General features: G+C 44.5%; 1 protein-coding gene across 1 annotated transcript in view; it reads left to right on the top strand.

Annotated features, from left to right (window-relative positions):
- The window catches only part of LOC124553233, an 84926-nt gene extending 73008 nt beyond the window's left edge, over nucleotides 1–11918 (top strand). The window contains exons 8-9 of the mRNA XM_047127123.1: nucleotides 8930–9226; nucleotides 11761–11918. Of these exons, the coding sequence (XP_046983079.1) occupies nucleotides 8930–9226; nucleotides 11761–11918 (455 nt within the window). The remainder of the gene's footprint in view (nucleotides 1–8929; nucleotides 9227–11760) is intronic.
- The last annotated feature ends 2690 nt before the right edge of the window (nucleotides 11919–14608 follow it).

Below are 14608 nucleotides of genomic sequence, written 5' to 3'. Positions count from 1 at the left end.
GAAAATGGCATTTCCGAAGATGTCAATAACGTGCAATGAATATTTACAGCGCATACAGATAACTCATCGAATGAACAAAAACTTGGCACGGTTTTTCGTTCACTGATTACCAGAAGTTGCTGACCCAAGCTGTTGCAGCATACTGGAAGTTCGTAAAACCACCCAAGTTAACTACGCCAAATGTACAATCCTAGCGCAATTGCATCATCTACACAGCCTCAACTCGAATGATCTAATAAATATAAAGTAAACGCATTATTCACGACACTAAACTTACATTCCGCATCCCAACAACTACATGCATTGCATCCTCACCATCAAAGATATTGAGTTCAGATCCACAGTTTTCTACACCGTCAGTCGAGCTCATCGTCTTCATCCCAACAGTTTCTTGTGTCGCATCCCTAACATGAAAGACATACAGTTTAGAACCACTGTTTTCCACAAAATTGAATCTCTTTCAACGTCCACATATCGTCCAACAGATGACGATAACAGCCACAGTCACCTTCCATTTTAACATCCAAGTCACCTATTCCAAAAAGCAATCCAACTTTATCTTCAGCCACACCAAAACATCAGCTTAAAACCTATACCTAACCTTGTTTCGCCACATAAAACATCAAGACAAAGCAGCAGCACAGCATTCCATCCATACGTCAGTTCCATCAACTCCAACGAGATCTGCATCAGTTACATGTTATCTCAATGCTACAACTATACTTTAATGAAAATTGTTACAGTCACATAACACAGTCCCAGTCACTCTACACTCTACAAAGCACAGATAATTGCTACAACATAGAATCAGATGGTACTGCCAATGGGTGCTTGTGAGATATCCTGATACCAGCACCTCATTCTGCAGATCAGAAACCCTGGGATTGGTGATACACATGAACAAAAACACTGCCACATTTTCCATAAACTGAACAATCTATTGAAAAAGGATTCATTCTCCTCTCATCCACAACAACCACACGTTACCAAACAACCTCAACAAGCCAGACTCAGTGCTTCATATCTTCAAGATATACTCACTGTATCTAATGGCTGCTCGACAATTCGGTACATACAATGTCACACAAATACGACCACCACATCTCTTGTTCCCATTTTAAAATACCTGTCTATAACGCCACAAAACGAATTAAATATAGCATTTACAACACAAGACTATAAAGCCACACATTTTGTGAGCGTGTGGGTTGGTGCTATTCTGTCATTCTGCACAACAGATTAATCTGATATGTACCCTTTACCCCCTGCAAGATGCAATTTCCACCCCCATGGTACTACAGAAGTCAGATGGACACTCCTAACGTTCTAAAGAGAAATGCCTGAAAAACTTTCAGCAATAAATACCTTCTGGAGTCGTCCACTGTAACGAAATGACACAAACATTCACAAAATGTCTTACGTAACTAATGGGATACTGGAGTAGTGCTAGTTAGTGTAAGAAAAACATGAAAGTAACGAAAATTATTATTTATTTTGCTAAAATTCTGAGAAATCACAATAGCACTTTTAGTTACGAATTGAACACGTTATTTGCGGGTTCTTTTCAGAATGTGAAGTTACCTCTTAAGGATAGGATTCGCTGATGAAATTTCTACACAAAGTTTAAGATTGTTATTGACTTGGCAGAATGGCTGAGAGCTGCACCTACTCAACTTGAATAATTATCGGTTAGAATGTTGCTAGGTACAGTCGATGCTGTCACGTGTGATATGCAGTGAAGGGTACTGTTGTGAAGGAAATGTGGGGGTCGCAAGAGCTGTAGCTGTGGTGACTGCTGTCTGCGCTGCTCGCTGCCGACAAATAAGATAACTCTCGTTCTATACCTTGACCTTTGCCAATCAAACTCTTCCTACGCCTTGATGAAGTCAAGGACTCCTATTCGCCCCTAGTCTACTGGCGTGGTACACCGGTCAGATGACCAGTCCACCGCGATGCCACTCAAAAATTTGCTCGCAGGCGTTTAACTATTACTCAGTCCATTCACACCGCACAATAAGTGTGGCGGCCAACACAGTGAACAACGCTTAATCGCAAGGACTCAATATACAGTAGCACTTCGATTCGCTCTCGACAGAGATGCTCTCCCAGTGAAGTACTGAGGAGAGACTTGTTCCTCGCTCTTTGAGTACATGTACGAGCGCGCATGCTCTCGTTACGTGTTCTCGCTCCAAGAGCGACAATGGAACGGCCCCTCTGCACGCCAGACGTGAAAGGATATATCTTTCGATCTCTTCCATTACTCCTTCAGCTCAAGGCGTCAGAAATATCGTCTGCCAATCAGCATTGCTCTTCTAATACGGGACAATGACGTTTTGTTTAAGGTGACCAATCCGGAAATCTGTAGTATCGGTGTTTGGCGCTTGCTGTCTCCCTGTGAAAATCTCTGAAACTGCGTGCTATGTGTAAAGAATGCATAGGCTAACCGCTCCCACACAATGTAGCGGAATTTGCTTTTAAGCCGAACACGGGGTCGTCCTTTCACTCGGGCTAATGCTGTCTGCTCTACAGGCGGTCACTGGCCGACGTAGATAGCTTGGGACCGGCCTCCTGGGGTGCAGTTGCCTCTCTCGAGCTAAAAGCTCCTGTGACCGTCGTGTCTGAAATGTATGTGTGTACGCCAGCCTCGAGTATTTCAACCACGGTGCGCACTTGTGATTTATTAGTTATTTGCATATCGTTTACATGAATTCATACAATACTGACTTTATCTTATCGAGTTTGGGCTCGAATGAAGCGTCTTGATGTGCAGAATATGATTGTGAGAGCGGAATATGTAAGCAATGAAGGAGACCACGACGTCTTACAATTTCAGGAAATTCTTATGAGAGGCTGCCTCATGACTCCATTGCTTTCGACCTTCTTAAAAAAAAAAGAAGCTCTTATTTCCTACTACCTATAGTCATTTTGTGTGATATCATACTGTATGCAAGTTTATATCCCACGGCTCACCTATGATTTAAGGGTAGTGTCTTTGTATACTAATCAAAACGTCATGGAACCTAAGTTTGAACCTCGCTACTGCTTAAATTTAGAATAAAAATCATCAGTAATGATGGATGGGCGGATAGAGCTTCAAGGCACTTTTTTCCCCTGCTCCTAAAACCCTGAAGAGTCAGCAGTGCTCAAAGGAATGCAGAAGGTAATGGGAACCACTGGTGTCTGTCCACAGGACATGTGGCCTATAATTGAAAAGTGGTATGATGACTCCTCCATTGGCGAAATATTCCGCACTAGTCGCGCATTCGGATCTCTGGGAGGAAACTGGCAAGTGCCAGGTGTCCCAATGAATTATGTTTACTGTATAGCTCCTTGTCTGGCACACCACGCTTCTTTTGTTACTGTAAATCTTACTCAACAGCATATCTCCATCTGCCTCGATAACTTCTCCTCTTGGTGTAGCCTCTGCTACATCAAAATCACTTATGTTAAAAACCCAAGGAATTATTACAATAAATACCACCAATCATTTCTCTCTCCCTAACTTCCACCATGGCACACATAAACATGACTATGTGGTGGTACCCTCTTCAAAGGTAGGCTGGTTCGAATCCAGGTGATGGAAGAAATTTGCATTGCTGGTATTTCCCCAGTAATGGGAGGGGGAATTGACGCATAAAGTTTCTCATCATCAGACCTCGTGTCAGTGTTCTACGAGGCCTGTTCAGAAAGTAAGCTCCGATTGATTGCTAAATTGAAACCACAGTGAACATCAGAAATGTTTTACTTGTAACAATTAGCTACACCTTTCAGCTACTTCTCTACGTAGTCGCCGTTCTGACTTAGACTTTTGTCATAGCGTTGTACCAACTTTTCAATAGCCTCATCATAGAAGGCAGCCGCCAGTGCTTTTCGCCAATTCTCCACGCTGGCCTACACCTCGTTGTCTGTGTCAAAATGTTGTCTTCAAAGACAGCGGTTCATGTGACCAGAGATGAAACTCAGGGGGAGACAATTGCGGACTGTATTGTGGGTAATCTAACATTTCCATTTGAAAACGATGCAGGAGCATCTTCATTGCCCCTGCAGAATGCGGCTGAGAATTGTCTTGAAGAAGAAACAGCACGACAGTTATGTAATGTTAGCTGCATAGCTTCAGGCGAAATTTCTCACCAGGCCCTCGTACTTGGCGGCAGACACTATTTTCTAGACATCTTTACGCACTCACTGCGAGCTCAGAAATGAGAAGAGCGACGTGATGCTAACTGGGGTTTTACTAGAGACACTACCCAACACATTTGTGCAAAGCTTTATCGGATTTTCATAGTCGTTTCCATTTCGCGACCGATCGGAGCTTACTTTCTGAACGCCCCTCGCACATTAAATTACCTCTCCTCAGTGTATCATGATACACTGATGCCTGTGACACTGTTGAGGGTGACACATGTGGTGTCGACGATAATCGCCTGCAGCAAATCGTCAATCGACCACCGCAGAGATGCTGTACACCTAAGCAGCATCGCCACCGGCTATGAGAAAGAAGTAGTAAGCCACGCCTCCTGTAGCTTCGAGGCGCCACACACGACAAGTATTTCCAGATCTGCAAGTGCCTGGTACGAGTTCTGCCAAGGTCCAGCCTGAGTTCTGTTCTGTCTACGAGGGTATCAACAGTTCCATGACGACTGCAGAGAAGCGACGAATTTCTGCCTTCAGGGTGCAGTGTCGGCGTAACGTCACTCAGTCAAGCCTAGGCCAAGCATGCACGTACAGAGAGTCGAGGGCCAACAACAGACACATATTTGGCACAGTTGTAGTAAACGTTCAGTGCTCATCATGTGCAGACTTGCACTGTAATGCCGCTCAGTGTTTTCAGCAGCTCCTGTGTATTTGGACCCCAATTAATACCACACGTGCTCCCGCAGTCACAGTCGCGAGGAGCTAAAGATAAGTGTATTGCTTTCCAAACAATAAGGCGTTCTGATCATTGACTGTTTCATTTATCTACTTGTAAATTTATTAAAAGCATGACACAACAACATGTGTGTCAGATGTAGATGTTAAGCTCTTAACGCATCTCTTCTGGTAAACCTTGCGGGATGTAAGGTCGTGGTCCATGAAACTCTTCAGCTCCTAACGTTTCGTCCAGTGCTTCGCTGGACATCTTCAGAGGGGTGTTTCTCCTCCGGTGAGTCTTGCCGACTCACCGGAGGAGAAACACCCCTCTGAAGATGTCCAGCGAAGCACTGGACGAAACGTTAGGAGCTGAAGAGTTTCATGGACCACGACCTTACATCCCGCAAGGTTTACCAGAAGATATGTCATCCGGTCGTGAAAGCCTTCATACTATGATCTTAACGCATCCATTACAGTCACGTACACTCAACAGATAACTCCGAGTCAGAGTTCTCTCACAATGCAAGGACAGTGTCCAATTACGTGGAGGAAGATAAGTGCTTGCAGTAAGGCGGTGGACCTGCTGCTCCATTCCTCTCTGCTGACATGGCAGAGGACTCTCACTTTCTCATATCTTGGAATAATCACGCATCCCCAGCTTACAACAAACTCAAATTAAGAAGACAGGAAACTCGACAATGTGGGGATTCCATCATTCAGCCATCCTCTGTACTTGGGTAAAACCCACTGAACGAGGCGATGCTGTGGTAAGCTGTTGGCTCCAAACTTGATTTTCGACCATATTTAGTTTCTCTGCGATGTCCCTACACAGCTTAAGGGGAATGACACGACGGTCCCTATGGGTGGACGCAGCTGTCCTGCTTCCCCATTCTTCCCAATTCTGGGTTATGCTCTAATAGCTGTTTCACCAACAAAACGTTAACCCCTGATCTTATTTCTTCCTTCGTCTTTCCAAAAGCCTTAGTGGCCCCAGTGTTACTTTCGCCAATGTAGCTTGGATCTCAGCACTCTCAAAAATTTACTATTCCTTACAGTCTTAGAACACCTTGCACTCAGTATCATATTTGCCGTCTCAGACGCAACCTCTATCAGCTGATTACATTGCCCTCTCTTCTGAAGTTCCTCAGACTTTGTCACAAATTGTAAACGTTCCATAAACGTGGGGAACAAAAGCAATTTTTCTCGCCTATCCTCAGGATACCTAGGCTTCTGGTGCGCCTATACCAACATGTCATATCCACCCTCCACTTGCCACCCTTCTGTATCCTATTCGAGCGGAACTTCTGCTGGCTGGTTCTTCCTGTTCCAGAATAGTATGTAGACACTTACTCCTCCAACCAGCTATAATCCTAGCTTGTCAATCATACTTCCCAGCCCACTCCAACACCTTGAATACATACACCCTTTCTGGCCGGCACCTGCATCATACTGTATTACCCTCGTAGTAGTTATTGGGAACTGACTACCAGTGACTTGCCAGAAGCACGAGCCTTATCTTCACCATAGCACCATCATCAGCTTCAATGTACATGTGTTTATGTAGAGACGCTATGGCTTTTATTTTTTTGAAACCTATCATTTTATTCATTCTCCCATAAAAACTATACTGGCCTAACTTCGATAGGCTGAAGAGCAGCAAAGTGTCCGAAGCTTGCGCACTACACGATAATGTGGTGGGAGTGGAATGAATAACAAAGAAAATGGAGTGTTTACGACAAAGTCGTGCATTCGGCCTTTCACAGAATGTGCCTGTGCATAAGAATCTTTCAGAACTTATTCGTCTTACTGGGTATTCATTTGCGATCAACACGCCAATGAACTATATACAGGATGATGTGTAGCATATCAGTATCATTCTCCTTTGATTTGTACTCCGAACAGGAATAGTGCTCGAGAAAAACGACCATCAGGACTTCTCAGAATGCAGTAGGTAAAGCCGTCATCAAGCTGAAGCCTGGTTTGGTCACCACAGTGCTTCGTGAGCCATTGTCCTACTGCAGGTTGTGGTCACTCGCCGTCTTCCTACTTTTGAACTAACTTACCCAGTTAATAATTGGGGAACAAAGTTAATTATTGGGTCTTCGAACAATTCTACAGTTCGAACATTTTCGATTTCCATAAATCAATGTCAGAGGTGAAAGAAGAGATAAGTGACAGAAGGAATCTCGGGAGCAATGCCTGAATCCCAAACCTCTGGAGTTGTAATCCCACATTCATGCACTCAGCAGCTGTGGCATATATGTTCCAATTGCATTTATTGCTGCATTATTATCATTACACTAGGTACAAGTGAGACGAAGTAATTACATTTTTCTGCGTGTTTTTGAATGTATGCAAACAGAGTATTAACAGTAAATCGTTCATTGTGGTAAAGGTACCTCCAAAATCGTCAGTCACTGTATTTTGTTGTGCTTTTTCTCGACAATCTCGTGCTAACGAAACAAATATGCTCCATCACCCTTTTTTACGCTGCGTGATGGGGTCACTAACTTCACGGAGGAAAGTGACATACCACAAAGACAAGAATTCAGCCTGCATCCTGTTACTTTGTACAGGACGCCCATGGAGTTATGTCAAAAGGGTATATTCTATATGGACGTAGTTAGATATAAAAAAAAATACGTATCCAACGGATCAGTGTATGGACGATCACACCTTCCTCAGATATCTATGTGTCTCGCTGTCCCCCTTGCTTTATTGCGGATCGTTCTAGCAATTCTGCTTAGAAAGACTTCCTCAACACTTGTGTCAATTTTCCATTAATCTTTCAACGTTGAGCCACATGAGGCTTTATTATTCTTCATATTCAGTTATTTGCGTGGTAAGATCAAACTTTTGTCATGACGATTTCAAAAGGTTGTTGAGGTGGTAATGTTGCGATTTCGTGGTAACCATTTTAATGTGGCTTTAAATGCTGCAGAACCAAATAGAATCCGAGAATAAGTTGTTCATTAAGAAACCCACACATCTGAACGACAAAACGAGGCTTAAGCTCCTTCCTTCTACAACCACACAAGATCCGTGATTGTATTGTCATGGAGCTGAGATACTGAAAACTTCTGCTGTACAGAGAAATGGAAGTTCCCATTCATGTAAGCTTCAAAAGAATGTGGTCCTAACAGGTATTCTGATCACACAATGGCCCACATAATCTGAGGTAGGTTCCTTTCCAACTCTTGCTGATAATGGGTACTTTCCTTAGACAAGAAAACAATATTTTTCCTGATCAAATAGTGGTATATGGGACATTTATAGGTAAACAACACTCTTGAGCGAGACATGGCACAAGTCGCCACAACGAAGTACGGTAGGTTACAAATCGTTGCTCCACACCATTGTCAGATAATTCAGTAACAAACATGGGCCTAAATCCTTTCGTATTCATATTTTTTCAGTGGTGTCGTACATTGTTGAAGACGTTGCTTTAAGTCGAACTGCTCTTTTGCAAATGGTTTTCATTGGAGACTGCTCACCTGGTTAAGAGTGGGTGACACACGTTTCCTCTCACTTTTTATTTCTTCCAATACGTGGCCTGTCTTTGAGACAGCCTGAAAATACAGGACATTTATCTCAATCAGGCATGGCTACTTTACGAGGTGGACTGAGGCAAATTGTCTCATCATGCGTTACATAGTTTTTCCTATCTGCGGATGTTCATGCACCCACAAATCGGCCACTAAACTCTCCTTTACAGGATGGATTCGGAACTCAAAGACTGCAGTGCTGAAACAAAAATATAATTCTGATAACATTGTTTTTATGCCATCTTCAGTGCAGGACTATCAATAAAACCTATTTACTTCCTCAGTTTTACTATGTCGAGAGCGATACAGGGACTTGTTGGACACCCTGTAGATGAAATAGACGTGCATAGTAACATGATATCTGTCTTTGTTAGTACTCTTACTTTGTGTTGACATGCCGCCTTACATAGCTCTGGGTAACTGAACCTGGGTAATGTTGGTAAACAACGCCCAGGCTCGTCATCCAGAGAAGACTTTGGATTCAGCTGCCTGCAGTGTACGGCCACCACCTACTTGCTGTCGTTTTCTTGCAGAGGAGGAGTGGCAGCTGGAGGACAGAAGCCACGCTACGCTCTCCGTGAACACTGACTGCGTGCAGCTGTTGGTGAACGCCCTGGACCACCCCACGTGTCCGCTGGAAGACCTGCCACTGGAAGCCGTTAAGCAGCGCGAGCAGTGCCGCGAGCAGCTGTGGGACGACGTGGTGCAGAGGTCGCCCCACATACCCGTCACCAGCTACCTGGCCTACACGCAGAGGATAAACGTCAACCTCTGTCTGCTGGCCTGGATGGCTGTCAACTCGTACGGCATTTGTCAGGACGTCCCGTTTAGTATGATACAGTCCGTGCACGATGCTCGCTGCTATTTCGATAGTCCCAACGATCAATCATGTCTGCAATCGAACGCTACAGACGCCATCTGCTCTGTTTCCAGAGCTATTCTGTTGCTAAAGTGTCGCGACTTTTCCTCCATTAGGACTTCCCTGAATTGTACGCTCATTAATTTCGCAAATAAAATATTCCGTAATAGTAGCAGTGTACTGTATCAAAAGCTAACACAAGAAACACTGAACTACAAAAACAGTTTAAACAACGCCACCTTGAAATACAAGGATTTCAAAATCGACAACTTGAAGCCTTTAGAAATCTCATTTATACTGATAAATATCATTTTCCGTTTTTCGACTGCCGGAGTATACATGTACCTTCCCCAGTTACGTAACTTGCCTGGAAAGATTTTGTTGTCCTTTCAGATCACGTGCATAACCCAGATCCTGTGTTCTGAGGTCGTGTATCGTATGGCAGGCGTCCCTGACTTACCTACAGCAGTGCTGATAGACAGCGCCCTCACACTTCTCAGCTGTATCTGGCTGAACTCATTCTGCTACCAGATGTATTCTTGTGTTCGCCATCTCAGGCTTCCTAACCAGCTACTACCTGCTGAAGTAAGCCAGTTATTCTGTCGTGAGGTGCTGTATGTGCTTATACCGTGGAGTATGGTATGTGTGGCAGCTGTTGCTTTGGAAAAGACGAGTAAATATTACCTGATCCACAGTCGCATAGTAGTCCTTGCAGGGATATCAGTGTCTGTGGCATTCAATTTCATTTGTCTCGGACTGCTTGGATACATGTACCTACGTACTCGGTGCTCCATGCGGCAACTCAAAATTGTTCATAACAAGAAATTTGCCTCAAAGAAGCAATGTCTTTTTATGTCAGTTAAGGCCATCATATTAAGTGGAATAGGAATTATTATTAGAATTGGGTTCCACCAGGCTCAGGGAATAGCGCAGTTAGTGTACTATATGCATCTAGTTACGATGGTGCAAGGACCAGTGCTCTTCGTCTGTTTCGTTTGCAATGGAACGACGCTCCCCATACTGAAGAACAGGATACTTCTTTGGTGGAACCCAACCAACATCCCTGCAGATCTAGAGCTGTGTTCGGCAGCCGAGAGGAATCTGGCCAGGAGAAACAATGAACAGTCTCCCTTTTCAGAATCCTCGCTGTAGCCTCCTTCAGTATTTTTCGCAAATAACTGTCTCCACACTACACTGCATTAAGCCCAGCAATAAAAATGGACTCTACCTGGTATGACAATATTAAATGTCATTAAATCTGATATCGTACAGCCAGTACTTCTCTTTCCTAACGTCCCCTTCATTTATAACTGTGTGCTTGTTTGTGAGTGGTAGCCTCTGTCTACCTATTCTAATGCACTGAGACTACTTACTAAAATTGTTGGGAAATGCTTCGTGTATACAATAGGCTGCGTCAATCACACGGTCTGTTATATACAAGGAAAACGCAGCACGTTGTCAGAGGAATTCCCGTTCGTCAGTGTAATCTACCGTGGCGATGGTGCATTACTGGACACATGTTCGTAGGACGTTTTTTCTCCGTTTTCCTTCGAGGATCTGTCTTTGCAGTTTGTCGGTTTTATTAATGTATAATGTGTGATATTAGTATATAACATTATGTCTGAAACAAAGAAATTTTCCATATGTGTGTGAAAGATGTACTTTTACATGATTTGTAATTCAAGTACCATGACAAGAGACATTCAGATACTTATAAAATCAAAAGAGAGGGGCCAATGACTGAAGTGGTGTGTGCATGAAAGTGTAAATGGGTTTGTTGAGCTTATTAGTGGTTCGATTACATAGAGTGGCTGAAACAAGTATTGTAATAAAGTAACACATGACTTGTTGTGTGAAATGTGGCATGAAGTGAACGCAAAGTGTCGAATGGCAGAGTTATATGAGATTAGCATTATTGGGTTTGTGAGACAAGATGGTGATTTGTTAAGCTAGAGGTTTGTAAGGGTACTATGGCAGATGTTAAAAGTTAATGTTCCATGTGCCACTCTTGAGCAAGGAAGAACATTACTTAAAGGCGTATTTACAGAAACAGTACTGTGGCAGGATAAACTTGTGCCAGTACTGTGAGTCCTGGAAAACATGTGCCATAGTAGCTTCACTAGAAGCACACAGTACGCCGAAATTGTTGTGATTCGTAATCAATAGACGATCTCCCATTTGTTCAAATAAAACCTGAGTGAGCAAAGTAAAGGAGTGTCTGTGTGAATTTAGTATCCAGCCCAACGGAAAATCCTGTGATAAATAGTACTACGTGGAGTGATTTTCGTGAATTGTGAAACTAAGGCATCATCGCACACTTAGCAGGTGTCCGCAGTGTTAACAACGATTATCGAACTGGACGCAGTGGAACGAGAGGCCGCAGCGCCACGAGGGAGGCAGGTGCCGGGTGCAGCCCGCCTGGCCGCAGGGGGGCGCCGGCAGATCAACAGATTCTGTAAAACCGTTTGACGAAAATTTGCAGGCCGTGCGCCTCGATTCTGTCAGCGCAGCGCCAAGCCAACCCTGGCCCGCTTTGCCTGACGTCACAAGAGCGCGCCGCGGCCTTCTCTTTAGGTGGTGGCGGCCAGAGCCGACACGGGGCGCACTGGGGGCGCTTAGCGGCCCACCCAGACAAGCGTCCTGCACCACCGGGGCACGCGTAAAGTCAGTCCGACACAGTGGTCGCCAGCCGAGCCTCGACCCGCTGGAAAGTATCGAACCTCATCGCTCGAAAGCCAGTAGTTAACGGCCCTCGTGCTACCTACTTACCCCCAGGCAGGATCCCGAGTTCCGACCGCAGTACTGGGAACATTCACAGCCAAGTCCCGGAAATTACTTTCGACTGGCTGTACGAAATACACAGTTCAAACTCAACAGGAAGACGGTCACTCAAAAACCATTACTCCCAGATTTGGATAACAAACTGAGATTATCGCTATCCAATTACCCAATCCAAGTCAGTCATTTGAGTCGGAGCACCACTGCCACTTATCCAACATCACCGAGTTTTCCCTGAGCTACAATTCGCCGTAAACGCCCACACTAATTACTATGCAACGTTCGCAGATAACGACAGGAAAGTTCTTAAGCGGTAATGGATGCGCGCAAACGAGAACGCGTTTGGAAACTCGAGAACACTGTGCGTCGCGACACAGAACTCCACTCCAGAGCGCCCGCGACCCGCCACGTCGGCCACACGGTCGCCGACAGCCAGCTTTCGGTTCCCCGAGCTCCGAGCCTCTCCACGAAATCCTTCTACACGTGGGCCTTTCAGCCAATCAGGAGCAGCAGAGGACTGGAAGCCCCACCACTGGCCACTCCCTGCTGCTGCTTACAGCCGCTGCTGTCACGTTCTGGTCTTCAAAAAGGCGAACCAGCGAGCAGATACGGGTGGTCAGGGAATCACCTGTTACAACCCTTTCACTCATGGGGTATCAAGCATTAACTTCTGCAACCGATATACCTACTAAGTGGTTTCCTCTGATATATCTGGAGAGAAGCATTCTCGCAGCCGAAACTGCTTGAACTGTTGTTACATGTACGTAGATGTTCGACAGCACACGTGTTACTCAGACGATGTCTCCTGCAAAGTGCATCATGCGTAACTCGCGCCACTGTCGTCAAATGCAGCATTGTCAGAGCGACTCAGACTTGGGATCAGCAGTCTGCACAACCGCCACACTCTGAGACAGGGATGACCAACTCGCATCTGCCGAGGCTAAAGGCACAGAACTCAACGCTGACTGCGAGCGTTCTCAAGCAGGGCGTGGGGACTATGGATCGTCCTGTTTCCGATATGCAACAACAGTTTTCAGCGCACCAGACTGAAGCAGGGAACTCTGTCTCCACCAGATCTCAAGAAACGCAACGCTACGCGAACTACCTGAAAACCTAGACAAGAAACCCGAAGTAAACAGGCAAAGCCGCCACAAACACGATACTCCTATTACAAAAAGTTTACACTCATCCAAATACATCTCACGAAGAACAAGGTTTACAACTGGTTGGATGCAGATGGAATTAAAGCACATCTAACACAACTTATGGCACTTTAGCAAACCCTGCAATAAACTGTAAAATAAGAAGGTGGCACAGAAACCGCCAAATCGTTGTAACCTGCACTAAAACAGTTGCCTGGGCCACCAAGTCGTTCACAAAAAATCCGAAAAAATTTGCCAACATCACAACACACCCATCAGATATGGAAACCCTAGAGAACAGTTCGAGTTACTTACCGATCTGAAGCAACAGTAACAGAAATCACACCGCACGCCAAACACTAAGCAAAAGAGAAACCACACAGACTCACGCTCGCCTTTGTGATAACCAATTTTGAACGTGATATAACAAAAGAAAAAACTGAAGGGGACCTAAAGATACCGGGAAACTAAATCAAAATTCTCCGCTATTCCTTCCAGTCATCTATAGTTGCAAAGAACCAACTAACAAGCTACTTGTTCACCATTTCAGAACGAACTGTGTACCTCACAAGGTTGGACTATTTAAACACTACCTCCTCAATAACAGCAACGTCCATATTGCAACACTTTCCAATAAGTCACGGAAAGCTGCGATATAAATTGAAATGTGAAGAACGGGGTCGAGCACATCGAATTTTTAATTGCAAAATAGACCCGAAACAAGAAGCACCAAAATGCAGGAGCTGCAACACTGATAACGTTAATAGTGATGAGAGTTGCAAAGAAAGACCAAAACAGCCTATCTCAGCAAACAAAACTGAAAACATTAAGCGCATTGATGAAACTATCGCGGTCTTCGTCCAAGAATGACACAAAAACAATCAAACGGAAAACATACTCTGAGTCTTCACTACAGCCCTTCCCAACCTGATATTTGTAAGAAGGGAAAGAATAACAGCAGTTTCTGAAAAGCTCCTACTACGTTCTTTGGCGAACACGGATCCACGTCTATATCGCCATATTAACAGACAAGGAGGCCTATGCCCAACCTAGCCTGAGACACCAGGAAACAAGAATTAACCTTCACATTCAAGACTAAGAAAGATATTGCCACTACCTGCATTGTCAACACACTGGGTTTCTGCTCTAAAAACAAACTCACTAAAGGCATAGTAATAGAAAAAGAAGTTGGTATTATAGTCGCAGCACATACCTCATGAGCAGGTAGAGAAATCAATCTAGAGAACTGTATCTGTCACGCAAACCAGACCGTAGTAGAAGCTGAGATAGATGCTTCAGAGTCTTTCATATAAAACACCACAATGATGTATCCCGCCGAGGAACTGCCAACTGATCTCGTTAATTATATACTCTCATTTTGCCCAGCTAAAGGAACAGGAGGCTCAGTACTAGATCTGCGATATTTGCTGAAA

This window comes from Schistocerca americana, chromosome 11 (assembly GCF_021461395.2).
Source record: "Schistocerca americana isolate TAMUIC-IGC-003095 chromosome 11, iqSchAmer2.1, whole genome shotgun sequence".
Taxonomy (NCBI): Eukaryota; Metazoa; Arthropoda; class Insecta; order Orthoptera; family Acrididae; genus Schistocerca; species Schistocerca americana.
Note: the sequence above shows the minus strand (reverse complement) of the source record. Positions and strands in the feature narration are given on the sequence as shown.